Genomic DNA, 23617 nt, shown 5'->3' with positions numbered 1-23617 from the left:
CTTTCTGGGTACCCAGGCCACCGCCAAAGAAGACTGAAGGTATCTACTTGTATTCCCTGGCAGCCCAGGACTTGTCATGCTCAATTCTTTTATTAAGGTGTTGACGGATCAGAATTATCATTGTAGCAGCTTCTCCAGGAAAAAAAAAGTCTTCCTGTTTTGGGGACCTTGAATTAGTCCTCCTTCTATCTACTGTATTGGTGTCCTCAAAACACTGATACGATTAAAAGTTACAACAGAGCATGGAACAATAAGTTAGGTCATAAGTTACCATATTGGCACTTTGTGATAAATAGGTCGATTTGGGTTGTAGTTTGGGCACTTGGTCTCTAAAAGGTTCGCCATCACTGATCTTGGGGCTAAAAAATAGTAAAAAAAAACCCAAAAACTAAAAATTATAATCCCCCCCTTGTCCTAGAAACTAATATAAAACTAAATAAACAGTAAAAATCACAAACATGTTAGGTATCACCACTTCTCAAAATGCCCGATGTAACAAAATATAAAAACGGTTTTTACGGCTGGTGAACGCCATAACTGAAAATAGCACCCAATGTCGGAAACGCCACTTTTACATAATTTTACATCACATAAAGAAATTTAATAAAGTGCAAAAGTTTGCACAGTCCTCAAAATGGTAGAAAATGTCGCCTCATCTCGCAAAATTGGAGTCTTATTTAACTCCGTGCTGCGGAGTATAAAAAAGTGATTAGTGTCAAAAGATGGCAAAACTAATTTTTTACCGTACACATTGTTTTAATTTTTGAAAATATGAATTTGGTATCACCATAATCGTACCGAACCAAAGAATAAAGCATATGTATCATTTGGAGCGCACAATGAAAGTCTAGAAAAATCAACCCACCAGGAAGTGACACAAATGCGTTTTTTCGACAATTTTACCACATTTGGAATTTTTTTTCAGCTTCCCAGTACATGACATGTAAAAATAAATAATGTCACTGAGAAGTATAATTTGTTATGCAGAAAATAATCCCTCACACAGCTCTGTACACGGAAAAATGGAAAAGTTATAGATTTTTTTAAGGTGGAAGCAAAAAATAAACGAAAAAAGGCTGTGTCCTTAAGTGGTTAATGGCAGGGTAAATAGGGTTTATGTGTATTGACCACTGGGTGACTGGGTACTCGAAAAGTCAAATCACAGCACAAAAAAAATCGTCCAATAAGGACATCTATACCCATTAGTCACTAAAACTTAACTTTTATTTATGTAGTTAAAAAAGGGAACAACCAAAAGCAAAAAATGTTTAAAATTTCTCAAACAGTTCAAAAATCGCAGCTTCAGATAGTTTTGAAAGCGGGATAGTCGGGGACAGATCAGTCTAGGATTATGTCCCCCAACAGTGTGTATTTTGAGTTTTCTAATCGTGGTGATCGATTGTGGTTCTCACATATCACGATTGAGGTGACCACATGGTTAAACTCCGGCTTTAGAGCCTAAGGGACCCCATATCACACAACCTCTTCACCTTCAGTACTCGCACCGCATGTAGCCCCCCCCCCGACATGTTTCGGCACGTGGAGCGGCGTCCTCAGGGGTACCGGGGCTATAATGTGGCACATCGTGTGGAAGTCTATCCTTTATAAACTCTTTGATCCGACTCGGTGACGGGGGCAGCACCCACTGTCCAATCACCAAAGAGGAGGCTCGGCTCTATCTGCCAATCCCCTAGGAGGCATCGAGTGACGTAATCTTAAAAATAGTTTGCGCATGTCAGTGAATTTACAGCCAGAGTCGCTGTCAGGGTCCTCTACTGCGCATGTCTGGGGACTTAGCTCAATCTTAGCCGGTATCAAAGGCTCTATGCGCATGCCCAAAGACTTAGACAGAGCTACGGTCGAGATCGTTATAAAAGACTGAGTGCGCATGTCTCCGGACTTCGCTGATATTTTACATAGTAGGTTTCTTGCGTTGAGTAAGGGACTTTAGCGATCCCTATTAGCAGCGTATGTCTAAAGATTCAGGAATGATCGTTCTCCTTTACCGGCCGACTCTTTTGTCAAAGGACTCAGAGGTAAGTAAGTCTATAACCGGAGTTCATATAAAATGTGGCCATAGATAAATCAGATAAGGGTTCATCATATCTAGATCATCATTACCCCATCTAGATTATCATTCGCTCTATGCGACAAGCACCAACTTATGTACTTATTCTCAAAGGAACAAGCCTATTAAGTTTTATAGAATACGTCACCTCCATGTATCTGTTAACAAAAAATATATATAACAGAAGATTAAAGTGTGCCTATGTTTTTATGTTTTTGGTCAAGTCCTAACAGAAAATTTTGTTTATTTATATACTGAATAAATCCTATGGATGTCAGGTCATGTATACTAGGTAATGGATTGTATGGTCAAAGGAGGTGTTTAGTCACAGGAATGCCGCAAAATTAAAACCCTCATTTAAACCTTTTGGGCTCAAAGTTCCCAACTTATAGATCCATTTGGCTTCTAGTTGTAGGAGTCTGTGATCCAGATCTTCCCGTCTAATGCCCGTCCGCAGACAGTCGATGCCTCAGAAATGTAATTGTTCGAGATCGCCCTTGTGTAAAGATCTCATATGTTTGGACAAGGATGTGTCCTTATTGGTTCTGACAGTGCTCAAATATGAGGACATCCTCTTCCTCAACTCCTGCACTGTTTTCCCTACATATAACTTCGGGCATCGGCATTGTAACATGTAAATGACGCCAGGTGTCTTACAGTTAATGTAGTGTCTAATTTGGTACATTCGGTTATTATCTGAGTCCAAGAATTCTCTTCTCCTATTTGCAAAAGGAACAGGTCCCACATGGGTAGGAACCTGTTACATGAGGTGGTAGCCATGTAGGATGGGTCATTCTTCTCTCAGTATAATGACTATGTATGAGCAAATCTTTGATGTTTTTTCCCCTTCAGTATGTTATTGATGGGTACGCTGTAATAGCTGTTCGTATATCCTCATCAGTGATTAATAGGGCACTCAGTCTTTTATAACGATTTCGACCGTAGCTCTGTCTAAGTCTTTGGGCATGCGCATAGAGCCTTTGATACCGGCTAAGATTGCGCTAAGTCCCCAGACATGTGCAGTAGAGGACCCTGACAGCGACTCTGGCTGTAAGTTCACTGACATGAGCAAACTATTTTTAAGATTACGTCACTCGATGCCTGCTAGGGGATTGGCAGATAGAGCCGAGCCTCCTCTTTGGTGATTGGACAGTGGGCACTGCCCCCGTCACCACGTCAGATCAAAGAGTTTATAAAGGATAGACTTCCACGCAATGTGCCGCATTATAGCCCCGGTACCCCTGAGGACGCCACTCCACGTGGTGAAACATGTCAGGGGGGCTACTGTGTGAATGTTTTTAGATTCAACAGTTCAAAATGGCTGATCTATTAGACGTGTGATTGTGTATTTGTATTCAGTGCTTAGACGTTAGGGCAAGTGTGAAGGAATACTCCCTTCCCCCCTTCCCCTCCTCCCCTTAGCACGCTTAGGCCGTTTCTAGGCCGTTTTTGGGCCGTTTTTAGTTAGTGCGTTTTCAGATCATTAAAAACGCATGCGTTTTTGTCCTTTTTTAATTGCACAAATTCGGAAAAACTGACAAAAACGCATGCGTTTACAAAAAACGCATGCCTTTTTAAAAAACGGATGCGGTTTTTAACGCATGCGTTTTTTACGATCTGAAAACGCCCAAAAACGGCCTAAAAACGCCACGTGTGTCTTAATGTCAGAGGATACGTGTTTTCATATTGACTACATGCGGTGCGAGTACTGAAGGTGATGAGGTTGTGTGATATGGGGTCCCTTAGCCTCTAAAGCTGGAGTTTAACCATGTGGTCACCTCATTCGTGATATGTGAGAACCACAATCAATCACCACGATTAGAAAACTCAAAGTACACACTGTTGCGGGACATAATCCTAGACTGATCTGTCCCCGACTATCCCGCTTTCAAAACTATCTGAAGCTGCGATTTTTGAAGTGTTTGAGAATTTTAAACATTTTTTGCTTTTGGTTGGTCCACTTTTTAACTACATAAATAAAAGTTAAGTTTTAGTGACTAATGGATATAGATGTCCTTATTGGACGATTGTTTTGAGCCATCCTCCATATAATACCTCTTTAGTTTTATGCTTGATAACCCTCAGGTGTATAGCCGTTGGGCTAATGACTACTCAAACGTGGCTAGCAGCCCGAATACAATAAAGTGTGTGTCAACCTTTAATTGGAGATTGTTGTTCCCTCTCTTATCTTCTTGCATGAGAGGGACATGTGTTGGGGGTGTGGCTAGTAACGTGGGTGCTACAAGTGGTGAGCACATGCTTAAATAATCTGAACAGCAGAGACTCACCCTCTTTTTTATCGGTTTTCTCTTTCTCCCTTTTTTATATCGGTTTTTCATTTACTTTTGTCACAGTGGCGGTAACACTGCCTACATGCACTTATATATGGCAGGCATACAGGGTGTTATCTGGTGTTATGTAAAGTGGAATGGTTAAAAGTGTGTGTATATTCAAAAAAAGAAATGGTTAAATTATTAAGAGGGACCTACCACCACGGATCTACCTATAAAGGTAGATTGGGTGTTAGGTGTATCTATAGGACGTGAGGATAGCCCTTTTAAGGGCTAATCCTCACGTCCCTGCAATCTTTTTATAACTTTTATTTCCCTAATATGCAGATTTTCTAAAGAGGCTATTGGGGCGTGGAGTAGCCGGACATGAGGCTACACAGCTCAGCTACTCCACGCCCCAGTAGCCTCTTTGACCCTCCTACCAGATATCTTCAGCATGCAGCTATGAGGAGCTGTACACCCTCATCCACGAAGCCTGCCATCTGCGCATGCACAGAACAGCAGACCCGTGGCCCCTGGTTTAAAATTGCTTCATAGCATGGATCTTAACAGGCCAGCTCTGCTCCCTCCCCACCCAATTGGCGTCAAAGGGTCGGAGAAGTCGCAATTACCAGTGTCAAAGGGGCGGAGAAGTCGCAATTACCATCTCCATGACTAAATCACAGTTTGTAGGCCTATTTTGAGGTGTATAAACCTTTTTATAAATCCATTTATATAAATATGAGGGATATATTTCTAACTTTCTATATTTCTATATTTCTAAATACAAGGATTTATACAAAAATATAAAAAAGGTGTTTTTTTATACTTACTTTTTCTCTTTGATTCACTTGTGGCTTGGCTCAAAGAACTGAATGTGTGATACAGTTGCCATTTTATATTTCATGAAACTTATGATTTGTAATTATTTGTATTTTATAGCAGTATTTACAAGAGTGTTATGATTGTATTATTCATTGGCATTTCAATCAGAAAGTAAAGTAAGGGGTTCCCTTAGCTTGTATAAGTTGATTTCTCAACCTATAGGAAATTTCTTCTCTTAGGACTTTAGTTGTTGTTTCAGCTCCTGGACTATGCTATAGCTGGTGTTATTTACATGTATTTCCCTTTCATGACACATCTATGTGCCTTCTATGGCACAAGGCTCATTCAGATTGGCAGCTTCCATGGTGGTTTGTAGTGATATTGTTTACATTTCTATACTTTCTTACATTCACTTGGTTTCATAAGTACTTACTTTAAAGGGGTTTCCCCACAAACACAAGCTAGGCCCAATCCACAGGTTAGGGCCTAACTTGATGATCAGTGGGGGTCTCAGTGCTGAGATCCCCACAGATCATGAAAACTAGGGGTCCGTCAGACTCCTCGTCACTCCCTAAGACTAATGCAGCAGATTGCCACGCATGACCGCTGTGCTCCATTAATCTCTATGGAGCTGACGGAGATTGCCGAGCCCAGGGCTTGGCAATTTACGGCATCTGTTCCATTAGTCTGACGGAGCGACTAGGGGTCCGACGGAGGTACGTGCGAACCCTTTGTTTTTGTGATCTGTGGGGGTCTCAGCACTGAGCCCCCCACTGATCAGCAAATTAGGCCGTATCCCGTGGATAGGGCCTAACTTTAATTTGTGGGAAAACCCCTTTAGAGGTAACCATGTCACCAGGAATGTCATATCTCCTTGGTACCTGGGCATTGATCAGATGGATATGAATAGAAACACAGAGTCATTCTGATGAAAAACCAACAAATTTATTTAAAATTGTCCATTGTCATCCACACATTATCACCACATATCAATAATACCTCCACTTTTTCACAATTCTGCATCACTTCCCCCATTGTAACCCACCGCTAGTTTCTATTAGTGCTGCTAGCCGTGAAGCCATACATTAATATAATAATAACAATCTTTGAGGCATTTACATTCAGTAAGCTTGGAATTGCTGTAAGGTAGAACTAAGAAGCAGCCCTTATTAGATGAAGACATTGAGAAGCATATACTCCAGCAGTGCATATAGCAGACATATATTGTATTACAGTACTAGTAAGCAGTTCGCTTTTGCATAATGAGTTGCAATATCAGAAATGTATCTTCTTATTAAAACACCTATTACATGCAGAGTAGAGGTCGTTACATTACATTGTCTTCTGCTACAATGGGACCACTATAGGAACATCCCCAATAACCTACTTCCCTTTACGCCACCCCAAAGTTTTTTCATAGTGTATGGACATTCAAAGACAGTCTGAGCCAATCATTGATCATCATATTTAGTCGTAAATGTGTTCTCCTGATCTCCTTTACTCTTTACTAAGTTTTCATAACACCCAGAACTCAACACCTGTAGGTCCTCCTTCCAGAGATCATTGATGCTGGTAACATAGCTTTTCTTTTTTAATTGAATTGATGGGTGATGATCAGGTGTGTAACTACAGCGGTAGCAGACATAGCAGCTGCTATGGGGCCCACAGTGTCAGGGGGCCTGGTATCTAACCAGACACACTAAAGGATGGAGGATGTGCACCATTATATATATTTTATGCTGCACATCTTACAGCCTAATATGTATATAACAGAGCACATCTTCCACAGTACACAGCATGAATCGGCAGCTCAGATAAGAAATGTCAGGGGATAGACAGGGAACAGCAAAACGACAGTACTAGGGATCTCTCATCTCTGATTCCTGCCATGTATTCCCGCATGTGGCGAGCAACTACTATGACAGTTCTGTTTAAAGGGAACCTACCACCACAAATCTACCTATAAAGGTAGATTGGGTGGTAGGTGGATCAATGGGACGTGAGGATAGCCCTTTTAAGGGCTAATCCTCACGTCCCTGCACTTTTTTGATAACTTTAATTTGATATTTATTCAAATTTACTTATGCGGCTACCGGGGCGTGGAGTAGCTGCATATGAGATTACACGAGGCGGCTACTCCACGCCCCGGTAGCCACTTTACCCCTCCTACTCACCCATCTTCGGCGCGCAGCTCCGCGTAGCTGCGCGCCCTCGTCCGGCGATCCTGCCGTCTGCGCATGCGCAGAAGAGCAGGCCCGCGCCTGTTTCGGAGTTGTGACCGCGCAGGCGCGGGCCTGCTCTTCTGCGCATGCGCAGACGGCAGGATCGCCGGACGAGGGCACGCAGCTACGCGGAGCTGCGAGCCGAAGATGCGCTCCTTTAACTGCAAGAAGGGGGAGTAAAATAGGTAAACTACCGGTACTTTATTATGTGTGTAATTATATATAAAACTTCCCTGAAGAAATCCTATACACAGGAAATGTATAAATTACTTTGGTTTTCTTTTTCAGAAGCTGAAAAATGCCATAAATGTATAGCTATAAATACACTATGAATAGTAAGGGCGTGAATGGATAGCATACGCACTTAATAAGAAATGTGTCATAATAGGCAACACAATGAAATGGAAATATAACATGTACTTATGAATAATGTTCTGGTTAATTGCCTCATTAGGAAGAAAGTAATCATCAGCATCAACAAAATTATAACCTTATTGTTTTAATGAGGCTCTCATGAGCTCCGGATGTCCTATTGTGGTCTTAAAAGTTCTACGTCACTGCCTTCTTCTGCACTGGGTCACAAGTCTAAATGGTGCCTGAGGTGATCCCAATTCTCATACAATCTCATCAGAGGCTGAAACCTTCATTATTTCCCCCCACCATGCTTTACACTGCAGTCCTCCTCTCTGATGTTTGTATAATCCCATAATATACCCACAAGAAAGTCAGTACATGAAGGGCGGATAGGGTGATGGATATATAAAAACATGAAAAAAGCTGTCCAGAGGGAAAAACAATATACAGCAGATAGATATGGAGACAAAGTCTGGAGATTCTTTAGTACCCCCTCCCCATCGCACCCCTTTACCAGTTTGGAATCATCCCTGGAAACTTACATTGCTCTACTCCCTCACCTTGTTTCTCCTTCTATCCTCCCATATAGAGTCCTCACACGCAGGGTCCTCCACTAACTTGTTCCAATTCTCTGTAGTTTTTGCCTTTGTTCTTGTCTTAATGTAATGTGAAGCCCCTTACTGATTGTACAGCACCGTGGAATTAATGGAGCTCTATAAATGATAATATCTCATTTAATGTGGAAGTACATTAGGTGTGTATTAGTTATATACCGGTAGATGGATTGCACGGCTAGACTGTGAGACTGTGAGTCATACGGCTGAGATGTGCAAATTAAAACAGGACTAAGAACATTTAATAGTCCTGATGACACACTCCTCAATACACTCTGGAAAGGTTCCTGCCCCACATGTTGGAATCAAAATGGATCCAGGCACTCAAGTGTTTCATTAACTCAAGAGTTAATGAAACATATTTTATTGCGGCAGTGTACAAACGGTGACGTTTCAGCTTCAAAATGCATGCCTTTGTGGAACTTGCATGGTGCGAGCTTCTGTATGGCGCCATACTGAAACACGGATGTGCGTTATGATAACATGTGCATCCCACTTCTTCACTTTTGCTCTCCCCTCAGCACCATGCAAGTTTCAAAAAGGCTTGTGTTTTGAAGCTGAATCGTCACAGTTTGTACACTGCCGCAATAAAATAAGTTTCATTATGGCTCATAAATGGAAGGAAATCCACAATGATAAACCAGGGGCACTTACACATAGATGCAGGTACCATGACTGTGATAATGTTCTTATATTTGTTATCCAAGACCTCCTTCCTTCTGAAATCAACTAGGAAAATATTGCTAATGAGCCTGAAGGGCTACCCTAGCCCCTTTGTGATCTGGCTTTACAGACTATTACACTTTCGCAAGACCATTATGCAACACGGTCTGCAGCTTTGTATGGTCAAATCTGCTTGTAAACTCCCATTAAATATAAAAGTTGTATAGCAAAAGCACACCTATTACCCCCTCCAAAAAAGAGAAATAAAACTTGAACAGTATAGATGTATGTGTATGATATTTTGTAAAAATACCTAGAAGAGACTTACTGGGATAACTTACTATTATCCCAAGTCCAACTGTTCTGAAAGTTGGACAGTTGGATGTAGAGGGAGCTGCCCAATTTAAGGAGAAATGAAGGCATAGTTTTCCTTTTCTCATCCTGAAAAACTTATTTGTACCACCTCTCAATAAAAATGTCAATTTAACACATGGGACAGGCCTGCTACACGCAACCAGTGACACACTGCAGCCAAATCTCTACCTGCATTTTTATAATTTGATATATATATATTTTTAAAATTATCCCAAGGAATCCGCCACTGCACCCCGTTCAGGGTTCCTAGTCTATGTTATGGTAATGGTGGCTCAGCCACTGATCGTCTGCAGAGGTCACATGACATCTGCACCATAACACAGACCAGAGCGCTGCAGGAGCTGCTCTGCTAAGATAAGTTATACTGGTGGTAGAGCTGTACAGTTTTCATCGATTATGAGGATAAGTGATCTCCTCCTGTGTTCCTTATTTCAATTCATTCATTTATCACACTTTACTTGGCCATTCTTGCCGTTTGCAACTTTTTAGGTGCAAAATCAAGCAGCGTACCAAGGATTTAGTGCAGATGTGCAATGATTAATTAGGCCAGCTTCAGGAAACTTGAAAAAGGGGCAGCCAAAAAACTATAATACATGTGCCCTATAGTACCCCTTTCAATAAAAAAAGATTGATGGTGGTCCTAGCAGGGTAGCAACTATAGAAAACGCTATAGGGTTCAGCAGTGAAGGTAGTCCCCTCTTCTGTTACCTACGGTAAGGCGTAGATAGATTCTGCAGAAGATACATTGCATTTCCAGTGGACTAACTTGCCGCATTAGTTGATAACGGTGGAGTTTGCAGTCTGTGAGACTCAGTGTTAAGTTAGTATACAAATCCCTATCAATGAATTTCATGGCACGTGCTGCCCTAGTGATAATAAAAGGTAGAAATCATGGAGGGACATATATCACTCCTATTGCCTTCTTTTTCTTTGTGCAACTTTTTGTGAGACTTTTCGCAGTTTGAGACTTTTTTAGGTGCAGAATCAAGCAGCATTCTTAAGTTAGTTGCCTCAAGGATGTAATGCAGTGTTGCCGTATTTATCTTTGTAGCCCAGATGTTTGTTCAACTTGTGCAACTTTTGGGCTCTGAAAAATGTCCCATTCTTGCGCCTAATAACTCCCAATACAGAGCATGCTAGTCCCAAGTCCCCTAACTTTTGGAAGCGACTATTTGGGACTAAAAAGTCACACACCACAAAAAGTCGCAAAAGTGAGACTAACCAGGCAACTCATCACATGTATCACAAAGGGGAAAAACGTCTAGATGATGTTTCTTTCATGGCCTGGTGTGGTTGTATCATCCAGAATATCAACTTCGAAGTGAGATGTAAATTGGTTTAATGAAGTCAAGGAGGCGGAGAGTTTAACACTGAAGTCAAGCTTTTCCTGCCTTAGAACGCCCCCTTCACTGTAATTGATGGTCCTGCGTCCAGGGACATCATTGATCAGATTTCCAACGCATTATATTATTCACATAAGGGAGGGGGTGTTCAGAGGCAGGGAGAGTTTAACTTCAATGGTAAAATCTCCACCTTCCTGACTTTATACATCTAACTTACATCTCACTTCAAAGTTGATTTTCTGGATTATGCCACTACCCTGGGCCATGAAAGAAACATGATATAGAACCTGCTTAGCTGCTTGACAACGTACCGGTTGTGGTTTGTTAGGCCAATTGATTAGGCCAATGAATTAGTAGGCCACCTTCAGGAAACCTGAAAAAGTGGCAGCCGAAAAACTATGATACATGTGCCCTGTGGAGTGTATTCAGTGCTTTGGAAATGGAAGCAAAAAATTATACATATTTGGTGCATGCAGAGAAAATATGTCTTATTGATGGTTGAAAGAGCAAAAATAAATAATTATACATACAACTGATTCGGAATTCAATACTCGCATGAAGAATGTGTATTTGTTTCTCCTACTAGATCCAACACAACCCATCATCCTAATATTGTTAGTCATATTACTATGTTGTTATGTATCATTTTAGCTGCCCACCTTATTTTTTTTGGGATCGGTAGTGGTGAGGTCAGGGACTCATGGTAGGAATGCTACACGAGCGTCTCATGATTAACCGAACCTCTATGTCCGGTAAATTGTCCTTTTTGTCCTGGGGACTTGCCTCCTCCGCAGCTGCCAGGTGGAGGTCAAATCTTAAGGACACAGATTTCTTTCTCAGTTTAGGATTATCCTTGAAGAAGGAACCTTCCCACTGTCTGATCATTTCATCCACTTTCTCTGTCCTGCGAAGCAATATGAGTTTATTATACTATGGAACAGAAGGACAATGACATTGCATATCTTGAAAGTTGTGACATAAGGGTACGTAAAAGTGGAATGTATTTTGTATTGGAAAAATCTTTAGTTGAGTTGGAAATCCTAATAAAAATGTTCATACTCCAGATTGTATGTTAACAAATGCATTAACATCGAGTGAGCAAATGGATGTGTTAGCTAAATGTTAACACGTGTTACCATTGTGTTAACGGTTGTGCTTTGTAAACGCAAATGTTAACCGCTGTTTAATTAGGAAAATCTCTCTTCAGCTGTAGCAGTGCATTTTGAAACTCATGTGTTAACCGCCATGCGTGACTGCAGCCTCAGATTTAATTTGGTTGTATAAAGTCATGGAGAAAAAGAGCTCAGCACTAATGTCAAGCTCTCCCCACCTAAAAACAACCCCTTCTGCTGCAATTGACATCACATACTAGCCTTCATGAGAGCCGGTTAGTAATGATTCTGGACATCAAATACATACAAGCGGGTTCAGTCAAATTTTACTTCAGTACAAAACTCTGTAGAGGTTTCTGACAACAGTACTTCTCTAGTTGCCCATGGCAACCAATCAGAGCTCAGCTTTCATTTTCCTACAGCAGTTTATAAAATTAAAGCTGAGCTCTGATTGGTTTCCATGGCCAACTAGAACAGTTTTGCCACAGACAATGCTGATAAATTTCTGTATTTTCTGTATGATGACCACACTAAACCATGAAAGAATAAATCAATGAAGTATAAATCTGCTTGACAGCATACTGGTAAATTTCTGCTGATAGGTTTCCTTAAAGTGCAGCCCTGTGTCATCCACACTGCTGATTTGCCCTTAGTTTTTTCTGGCTGTTAAAGGGGTATTCCCATTTTAGCAAATAAATGTAATTGTTTGTGTGATGAAATGCTTTGCAATTTTCCAATATACTTACTGTATCAATTCCTCATGGTTTTCTAGATCTCTGCTTGCTGTCATTCTATAGGAAGCTTCTACGTATGTTCTCATATGTTACTTCCAATGGACAGAAATCTGACCATGGTCACACAGGTGCACGGCTCATTAGTCTTATAGAGAGTAATCAGAGCTGTGTAATATAAATGTAATACAATTAGCGATGCACCTGTATGACCATGGTCAGATTTCTGTCAACTGAAAATTAACAATAAGGGCGCATTCACACGATGGGTTGCGTCACGTTGTATGTTGCGTTTTAGCAGATGCGGTAATCAAGGCTGAAGCCAGTGGAATGCATCAAAAACACAATGCAACACACAACACATTACATCGTGTGAATGCGCCCTCAAGCAAGCAGAGATCTAGAAAACCATAAGGAATTGATATAGAAAGCATATTGGAAAATTTTTAACTTTTCATTATGTAACAATAACATTTATTTTCCAAAATAGGACAACCCCTTAGGATGCTTTACTTACTGCACAGTGCCTGTGGCTGCTGCTCCCTCTTCTGCAATATTTCCATTAAATATGGCTTGGTTATTCTCTTGCTGTTCTGGAGATTCCCTGAACACCTTTGATCGCTTTTCCATGGGTCCTAATAATCACACATTTGTGGTTAGTGAATTTATACAGTGGTGAGAAAATGTAACTGAATAGAAAGGACATCGCTTGATATCTCAATGTAATGACGGTCGCTCATGCACAATACTGCGCCATTCAAATCTCAATAGGAAATTGACACTGAAGTGGAAAGAATTATTGTTTGGACACCCACTGTTCAAGCAATTATCCCCCATCCGTCATTATATTAACACGGTAACAGGGCAATTACTAAAGGAGAGTGCAACTTTATTATGGCAACCACATTGTCCGTGCTGCAGAAAATAAAGGTTACTCTGCATTTAGTGGTTCATTGAGTTAGAGAGCTCCACTACTGTTGATCACTGAAGGTAATAGTCTGATATTGATGACCTATCGTAAATATTGATTATCAATAAAAGCAATAAATAACATGCTGCGGTTTCTAAACCTGCAGTGGAAATCTCTGGGAGATAGCTGTAGGCAATTCTGCGGCATGCATTGCACCTCCCTGACACTTACCTGTGGGTAGGATAAAACCTATTTTGCTTGAGGATGATTTGGATTCCTGAAGTTGGCTAGTACCATATAACCTACAGACAGAAAAAAGTTGGTCCTGATAATTAACCTATTAATAAATTATAACATTTTTGTTTTTTTTATTATGTACATTATGTTTGGTATTTTACTCTTTGTAGCTGTTACTCATTGTGATGCTACGCATGGCGTTTTTGGTCCACTATTAAGCTTGTGTTTTCAGTCCGTTAAAAAACGCATCCGTTTTTGATCATTTGTGACCGTTTACCATGCGTTTGGCTGCATACAACCTGTTTATCTATTAAGATAAATGGGAAAAACTGACAAAAACGGTCAAAAGAGGATGCGATTTTAAACGGACTGAAAAAGCATGCTTAAAAACGGACCAAAAAAGCCATGTGTGGCATCACACTAAGGCCGGCGGCACAGGTGGCGTTTTGAACCTGTTTTTGGGCCGTTTTAACAGACTGCTTGTAAACGGCCCAAAAACGGGTTCAAAACGCCACATGTGCCGCCGGCCTTAGGCTGAGTTGACATCCTTTGGACATGTTTAGTGTGTTTATTGGGACTGGCTTCTTATCAGTATACCTTGTATACTGTGGGAAACACTGCATGATAAAAAGGCCCAGAGGCTTGATATATATATTATATGATAATATCGCAGAGGCCATAATGTCCTATAGGGGATGGGTGTGACTGTAATGAATCTAACCCTGGCCTCCGCTGAACATACAATTGGACATTTACATCACTTGGGAGACATCAAAATATCAACAGCAGAGAATCAGCGACTGCTGCTCATGTTTGCTCCATGGGGCTGAACTAGAGAACATATCCCACTGTTTGAGCATACAGTGGGATACATTGTAGCTCTCCTTTGTAAGGATACATCAGGAATCCATCTGACATCTTTATAATGGAGGGAATAAAACGGCATGTGAATATAGCTTAATATAGTGATCATTGTCACACTGTTCCATAATATGTTCATAGTTTTGAATAGTGAAATTATAGGGGTCGTCCACAGTGTACAATCATTACAAATTAGGCCCCAGGGACACTACCCTATAAGGGGCTGTGATCTGGATACACAAATTATGGCCACATCATAGTCCCAATAGAAGTCTATTACACCTGGTCACAGTGTGATCAGCATACAGGGTATCATCGCACCACGACCTAGCTTCCTATGGAGAAGGGTGGGATGAAAAGTTTTATAGGGTCTCTTGATGATATAACAGTATTGAAGCTTCTGGGGTACCCAGTGATCTCCATTAATCTGCGGGGAAACCTGGCATTAAGGATGATGCCACACATGGCGTTTTGAACCCATGTTCACGCAGTTCGTTAAAAACGCATGGGTTGAAAATGCATCCTTTTTTGACAGATTTTACCAATTATCTTTGGACGAACTTCTTAAAAATGGACCAAAAACGGGTTCGAAACACCATGTGTGGCATCACCCTGTGTTTAGTTCTCCTGCAGTGCCACCACAGGAGAAATGAAGCATTACACCATTGACCATTCAAGTCAACAGGGCATATTTATCAGGACCTCTGAAATAATTGCAAATGCCAGCTTATTGGTAGCACTTGTGATTATTTGCCCCAATCCGCCACCTTCACAACAGTGAAAAGTCTCCGGATGCCTTTATTTCTAAGAATAAACGCTGAGCGGCAGCCTGCCCAATACATGAAGAGGTCGAAACCTCTTGATGTATTGTGCTGAGAAAATGCAGCGGAGGACCTATCATATGATAAATATCCCCCAATGGCCTAACTGTATCATTTGGGAATTTGTTAGTCCTGTAACTGATGTGTGTGTGAATAAAAATTGGACGCCCTTAAAGGGAACCTACCACCACATATCTACCTATAAAGGTAGATAGGGTGGTAGGTGGACCTATAGAACGTGAGGATAGCCCTTTTAAGGGCTAATCCTCACGTCCCTGCAATCTTTAGCAAACTTTTATTCAGTATATATGTAAATTTCCGTAAGCGGCTACTGGGGTGTGGAGTAACCGGAGCTCGGGCCACACATCATGGCTACTCCACACCCCGGTAGCCTCTTTGTTCTGCCTACCAAAATCTTCGGTGCGCAGCTCGTCGTAGCTGCGCGCCCTTGTCTGACGATTCTTCCATCTGCGCATGCGCAGAACAGAGGGCCCGTGTCTGCGCGGTCATTGATCCGAACCCGGAGCCACTACGCATGCGCACACGGCAGGATCATTGGACGAGGGTGCGCAGCTACGACGAGCTGCGCGGCGAAGATTTTGGTAGGCAGAACAAAAAGGCTACTGGGGAGTGGAGTAGCCGCGATGTGTGGCCTCAGCTCCGGCTACTCCACGCCCCAGTAGCCGCGTACGGAAATTTACATATATACTGAATAAAAGTTTGCAGGGATGTGAGGATTAGCCCTTAAAAGGGCTATCCTCATGTCCTATAGGTCCACCTACCACCCTATCTACCTTTATAGGTAGATATGTGGTGGTAGGTTCCCTTTAATACTTAATACATGCAGTGACTTGGAAATGGGATGTTCTGTCATTCTTTGGCTTGTGGACTTCATCAGTAGCATCATATTGCAATATCCCTTTAATAAGGACTCTGCAATGGCTTTATCTATATTGTTGCACCTGTTCTCTTCCCCCTCCAGCAATCTGCGGTACGCTGAGATTTCCTGTTCCAGCTTCATGTTGGTGTTGAGGAGCGTCTTGTGCTTCTGTAGCTGTGTCCGGACGCCTTCTCTCACCTCCTGCAGCTCCTGCTGTAAATCCGCAATGACTGCAGACAGAGCCTCCAGCTGCTTCTGGTGCTGCTGCTCCGTTTCATGTAGGGTGAACTTTAATCTTCTTTCCTTTGAAACAATGATAAATTATTCATTTAAAAGGAATTTCTCTAGAAACTAAAATTTCCGTCTGTGATAAGTTATGGAATTTTACAGAAATATTCCTTGAGAGTATATAATTGTTTATGGTAAGTAGGTGGGGTCCATGGATGGATTATTATAACCAACCTGCAGCAGTGCTTCCTAATACTGGTAGTTTGAGTAGAGTTGGTCTTGGAATTGCAGCCATAACCAATTAGCCTGGGTGACCAGTTTATTTTGGACCAGCTATTGTTGGTATTGGTATAACAGACGCATGCGCCACCACATGGTGCTTCTGTGTTATTGTCCCTGGCAACATTTACTCTATGTGACAATACATTTATTGTAGCTGTCAAGACTGTGAGAAATGCGAACCATGTGCATCCCACAACCTCTGTCCTAGCCTACTTGCCAACCCTGTTCTAAATAACGCAGGCAACAACTGGATCGTAGTCCCTACCTTGGCTTTCTGCAAGAACAGAAGGACAAGCAATGAAGAAAAACATACAGACAAAATGCAAAGTCAAGCAAACCAAGCCAAATTCAAGATGGTGCCGAGGTACAAAATCATAAGGCAATAGAATAGTCAAAAGCTACAAAAATGGTCTGAAACTCTGATTCTTTAGGAAGTATTATTTGGGGAAAACTTACCATTGCTTGGAGAGACTCAATTTCAGCCTGCAGGGTTTTCCATTGCTTTCTAGCTTCATAAAGACTGGCGCGGGCTGCCTTCAGTTCCTCCTCATCTCTCTGCATTTTCTGCCGGGTTTCTTCTTCTTCCAGCTGGATGAAAATGAAGTGACAGGATCATAATGTATCTAATCTGTGAGCACAATAGGTCAAACGATAACCAATGTAGACTGACAAGGAAAATTGGACAGTGACGGATGACACTTTTAGTCACTGCTTCTCCACAAGGTTTCCACTTTTACACATGCAGCAGCTCTGACAATACTCCGAGCTTTGTGTTTTGGTTTCCTTTGGGCGATTATGCAGCTTTCTCAAAGTTTAGTTACCAAATGTTATGCTGAGAAAATCAGGACATCTGAGCCCAGTCAAAAAACAATACATAACATGGAAGTTTTACAGGCCACCATACTGGTTGTGTAGTCCAGATATATTTCACATACACAAGATTTCATCTATTTATTAAGAATAAAGAGGACAAAAGTGTTTGACTCTTTAGTGACAGCTCAAAGACAAAGAAGGATGGGGTAGGGAAGTTTTTTTAAGGTGACTATATTAGTAAAGTCAAGCGTGAAAATATCCCTGAACTGATATTAGATCTCGTCCCTTCTGCATCAAATCCTCCAGTATTGATGACTCAGGGTCATTAAGAGAAATTCTATACATTTTGTTCCCCATATCCAATGTGACAATTCACAGAACTTCTGGCATTAGTCCTATGTCACATACTGCACAATATGGCTTTTAAAGCGTGTTATATGGATGTATATGACAGATTGAATATAACTCCACTCCCTTTATAATGAGGTTAAAGGGAATCTGTCAGCATTTTACAAGGCTAGGTAGTGTTAGGTAGCAGCCGTGGAGATGTCTCTTTGGGATATCAACATTGCACAACATCTCTAGATCTCTACAATGTAGCAGTCCATTGAAGACATCTCACATTCTAGTGTCCCACAGTGCATTTTTCACAGTCCTGCTGCTACTAACAACATCCACAAAGGTATCATGACACACATCACCATGGCTGCTTTCTAACACTGTCTACAGCTTTATATAGACAAAACTGCTGACAGTTTACCTATGAATACTATACAAGTGGATAGAAGAGGACAAGTGCATCTTTAGGTAGGTAGGACTAATGAGGGCCTATTATTTTTTCATTCACCCTTTTAAAATGTATTTAGACTGTTGTTGTCCCACAATGCACATTCTGGGTAATTGGTAGTCACAGGTCACTGTCACTTACGGTTGCACTGTAAGCAGCATAAATGTTTTTAAGATGCCAGGTTCGCTCAGAGATTGCAGCCAAGGTGTATTGTAAAGCTGTCCCAATGCAAAATTATGTACCAGCCCCCCTTCCCTCATAATATATCATCTATGGCGCTTTTCGCTTATATAGGGAACATATACCTTCCGGGCTTCTTCAAGGGAAACAGTTAACAGTTTTTACTGCATTAAATTACTAGCTCCCTTAGGAGGGGTAAAAATGTCCATTCTAGAATCCTCTCTTTTGTGTAAAATCTCACTCATCTAACTATACAAAATTTCCTCCAAAGTCATGTCAAAATGAGCAATGATGAGTCATATTTGCGTGAGGTGAGTCAATTTTAAAGGCCGCAAAGGTAGTGTCACTTTAGACACCAATAACTTCAGTTCTATATTACCTGTAAACATGCAGGTGTCATATTAAAGATAAGAATCTCATCTTTCATATCTCATGGTTCTGTGAGATACAGGCAGCTAAAGACCTATTGGAAATTCAAGCTGCATATAAAAATCCAATTCTCACTTTAACTGTCTGTATCTCCTGTTCCGCAGCTGGTGTCTTATCCCCTAATATGACACCGATGTATGTATGTGTCTATAGAACAGAAGATAGGGGCATCTGAAGTGACGCTCCCCCTGCAGCCTCTAAACTTGACTCATCTCAGGCAAAATATGGCTCTGCTCATTCTCACATAACTTTGGAGGAGAGGTAAAAGGGTGATATTTCACTTAGAAGAGGGAATTCTAGAAAACACATTCCATAACCCAGGTTGCTAGTAGTTTAATGGGGTAAATTATGGTGACAGGTTCCCTTTAAGTCTCTTGGGCCCGGATGCACCACCTCAAGTTATGTGTATCAGTACCAGTAGTGGAACAACCAGTGATAAGTTTACCATCATCAAGGGGTCTGTCTCAACTCTCACAAGAGGTAATTATGAGACCCTTGTGAGACAATTGTGAGGGTTTGCGCCAAAGTCAGCAGTGGAAACGCAGAGGATAAAAACCACCTAATCAGTCATGATAAAGGAAGTTTCCCTATAACTTTACAAGTGTCCTATACAGGGTTAATATTTTTTTCCTCTACGGTGTGATCCATAGATGCTGTGCTCAGAAGTTTATATTTATATCTATATACAACAATGGGTTATAAGTGCCCCTAGGGAAATGTATGGCTATTCCTGAAGTTTGATGTCATATTCTTAATAGGTCTGCACATCCGAACATCAAGGCCCTTCCATTGATATGATGGGTAATTCTATCGATCATCAAATCCTGCAAAGCATTGTGGGTGCTGGTTAATATCTGCATACACACACATACGGTATATATAATAGTTGGAATTTATCTGCAGTGCACTCCCTCCCCAGCATCCCCTGCATTACAGGAGTCACAGGACCAGCAGAGGCTGAGTCAGTCAGGGGATGACTCTGCATCCCTATTCTGGGAAGGTGCCTGCCTGCTCACCCGCCTGCCTGTGTAATGCACCTACCTGGCTCCTGGCTGGAAGGTCGGCGGCGATGTGACTTGTGCTGATGAGAGCTTCATAGTGTGTCCTGATCTCACTGAGGAGCTGGGACAGTTCCATCCTGCTCCCATCCTCCACCGTAGCAAACTGAATATCATCGGAGGGATGTTGTATCTGCTGCACAGCCTGGACTTTCTGCAGTGGGAGAGGGGGAAGAAGGAGAGGGAGGGAAGGAGACATGGAGAAAGTTAGGAAAGAATGAAATACTAGAATCATCCGCACAAAAAAAAGTAATTCTACTAAATATAAATCCTTCAATCGTCCTTCACTTCTGGGAAAGCTGGGTGACAAGCAGTATGGCTCCTTATACAGTGATGACTCCCAGCTGGCTGCTATCCAGCGATGCTTCGCTGTTGATCAGGATACAAGGAAAGCTGGATGACAACCAGTATGGCTCCTTATACAGTGATGACTCCCAGCTGGCTGCTATCCAGCGTTGCTTCGCTGTTGATCAGGATACAAGGAAAGCTGGATGACAACCAGTATGGCTCCTTATACAGTGATGACTCCCAGCTGGCTGCTATCCAGCGTTGCTTCGCTGTTGATCAGGATACAAGGAAAGCTGGATGACAACCAGTATGGCTCCTTATACAGGGATGACTGCCAGCTGACTGCCATCCAGCGATGCTTCGCTGTTGATCAGGATACAAGGAAAGCTGGATGACAAGCCCTGTGATAGCTGTGACGGTGGCCATATTGCTTGTAATTTAAAATGGGCTTTTACATAAAGGGGAAAAAAATTATATTTTTAAATTTTACCAGGGATTTTTTCGCATTTATAGTAATGATGCTTCATGGTGTGTATTCATTTTTAGGTTTATAGATGCAAAAATCAAAAGCAGGACTGAGGATTGCACTGAAATAGTTGGAACTAATGAAAGTGAAGTCAGACGATGAACGGCAATAATCCATCAGGCGTGAAATGTGTGTACTCATTGTGAAACGGCCCATAGATCTTGTAAGCCACCAATGTGATTGACTTCCCTGCGCTATCATTGATGATTGCTTCAGTACCGTGTGCCGCAGGATTGTGGCCGGTGTCGCCATGAAACCCACGGATGTTCCCACAACATTGGAACGCTGCAGATTTTAATCTAGCGAAGAAACGATGCAGCAGAAACGCAGGTCTGCCGCAGATTTCAGATGTTGCAAAGGCCGAAAACCATAGTGAAAATCTGTTAACTAAATGAGCAGGCTGCAGATTTAACCCCTTCACGACCGGCAAATGTAGAAGGGGTGTATAAAGAGGGCTCAAAGAAAGCAAAAAAAGCAGTATATTTAAAATCTCCTTCTATACTCTAGAATTACAGTATATTGTATTAGTGATCAGACCTCTAAGGTTGAAGTACTCTAGGGGACTGAATGAACAGTAAAAAAGATATGTAAAGAGGTTTTTAAAAATCTGAAAATAATAAAAGTGAGAATAATAAAAGTGAGAATATACTTAAGAAATCTTCAATTTGATTCTATGCATTGTGAACTAAACATACCTTGAGAAAGCTGGTGCTACATTGATGCAGAAACATATTTTGTTTAATCCCTGAATTGAGAAGTTTTGCTGAAAAAACTGAAGCAGTGCATAATTAGGGTAAGAGGAGAAGTGCCGGGGTAGCCACTGGATTGACAGATCCTTAGTATAATAATTTTATAATTGTTTTTTTTTTCAGTAAAACCACTCAATTCAGGGATTAAACAAGATATGTTTCTGCATCAGTGTAGCTACAGCATTCTCAAGATATGTTTGGTTCGTTCATAATCCATAAAATAAAATGGTAGACTTCCTTCTTCTCTTCTTCTTCTTGTCCGGTTTCCCTCCCTTTTTTAATATTGTTTTTTCGTTTACTTGTGTGACAGCGGGTGGTTTTTCAGGAGTAACACTGCCCTACATGCCCTTAGATAAGGTGGTATACGGTGGTATTTAAAGTGGAATAGTTAAAAGTGTGTGTATATTCAAATAAAGAAATGGTTAAATTATTTATGGTTTCAATAAAACTGTGGCCGACCCTTTGTCAACCCACAATTGAAAATGGTTAAACAATGGTTTTCTGTTTGGTTATTTATATTTGGACTATGTGGTATTAAAGGGGCCAATCCTGCTCCGTGTTAAAGGGGTTATCCGGGTTTTAAAAATAACTGAGGCCCGGGCTGGGGAGGGCTAGTTAAACATAACAAACATCTACTTACCTCGTCCGGCGCCGCCGATGTCCCGCTCCGCGGCCGGTCTTCTCTGTGCGCCGGTTTCATTACAGGGGCGCACAGGGAGCTTCCGGCCGGCTGGAAGCTCCTATCCGACACCATCTCCCAGCGCTTACAACGCTGAGAGATAGGGACGGATAGGAGGAGCCGGCCACATCCCGGACCGGAAGCTCCTTGTGCGCGGCTTCCGTGCCCCTGTAAACAAACAGGGGCACGGATCGAAGGGACCGCGGCGCGGGACATCGGCGGTGCCGGAGGAGGTAAGTCCATGTTTATTATGTTTAAATATCCCTCCCCAGCCCAGCCATAAGAAATTTTTAAAACCCGGATAACCCCTTTAAAGAGCGATTTTTATTTGAGCAGTCAGGGATGTGATCTCCCCCAACAACCTGTGGTCTGTATCTGGCCCCACTGTATAACAGGATTTGGTGTGTAATTGATCGGAGGTCTCCTTTTGGGCACCATGTATTTTTTTCCTTATTGGTCCTCTGCTTTATTTACTTAGTAGTGTTGCATTATGGGAGTACCGCTTTTTCAGCAGACATGGGTTATAACATTGTCATAGTTATGGGAGATGTCCATTTATATTGTTTGCTTTTGTACACACCCACAGGCTGTGGAGCATCCTTTTTCCTTTCTGTACCACCGTCCATGTTTTTAGAATTATTTTTTATTATATTATTGTCTGATTTGTTTGAAGTGTGATTAATAAAGTTGTATATTTGATTTTATCCCCTTTCATATCAAAATATAAAAATGATTATTCTGTTTGGTGCACACCATAATGGAAGATAATGTCCAAATTAATTTTTTTAGTAATTTTGCCTCCCATAAATTTTTTTTATATAAAATAATCTTACCAAGGCACCTATAAGGTCTGAGGTAGGGTCTAATATTTTGCATTGCTCCTTTTTGGCAACACACTGCAATACATATTTTTTGGCTTTTAGTTTTGGCAATACACTGCAATACATATTTTTTGCAGTAAATTTTACTAGTAGATGCGGATTTAGAAAAAAAAAGGTAGAAAAACATATTACAATGTATTAAAATACAAAAACACCAATTTTTATGCTGTTAAAATGTTTCTTTTCTGTGGTTGTCGTAATTCTAGCATCCCAAAACAGGTTTCTCAGAATATGGCAAGGTAAATACATTTTTACTGTTGTTTTTTAGAAGCCATTATTTTGGAACAAAAGTGGTAGGGTTATTTTTATTATACCCCCCTATAAAGAGATAAAAAAATTATATACTTATTATATATTATAGCTCAAAATTGTGTTATTAAAAATGCAGCTTATTTCAGAATGACCCCCCTCTGTGTAATAGGGGCTGATAA

General features: G+C 41.3%; 1 protein-coding gene across 1 annotated transcript in view; it reads right to left on the bottom strand.

The window, feature by feature from the left end:
- Nucleotides 1–8039: 8039 nt before the first annotated feature.
- The window catches only part of KRT222 (keratin 222), a 31097-nt gene continuing 15519 nt past the window's right edge, over nucleotides 8040–23617 (bottom strand). The window contains exons 6-11 of the mRNA XM_072111418.1: nucleotides 20047–20217; nucleotides 17253–17384; nucleotides 16369–16589; nucleotides 13719–13789; nucleotides 13095–13212; nucleotides 8040–11638 (exon numbers count right to left, since the gene is read on the bottom strand). Of these exons, the coding sequence (XP_071967519.1) occupies nucleotides 11425–11638; nucleotides 13095–13212; nucleotides 13719–13789; nucleotides 16369–16589; nucleotides 17253–17384; nucleotides 20047–20217 (927 nt within the window). The 3' untranslated portion in view covers nucleotides 8040–11424. The remainder of the gene's footprint in view (nucleotides 11639–13094; nucleotides 13213–13718; nucleotides 13790–16368; nucleotides 16590–17252; nucleotides 17385–20046; nucleotides 20218–23617) is intronic.

The sequence above is a fragment of the Engystomops pustulosus genome, chromosome 6 (genome assembly GCF_040894005.1).
Source record: "Engystomops pustulosus chromosome 6, aEngPut4.maternal, whole genome shotgun sequence".
Classification (NCBI taxonomy): domain Eukaryota; kingdom Metazoa; phylum Chordata; class Amphibia; order Anura; family Leptodactylidae; genus Engystomops; species Engystomops pustulosus.
This window is presented reverse-complemented; position numbering and strand designations above follow the sequence as displayed.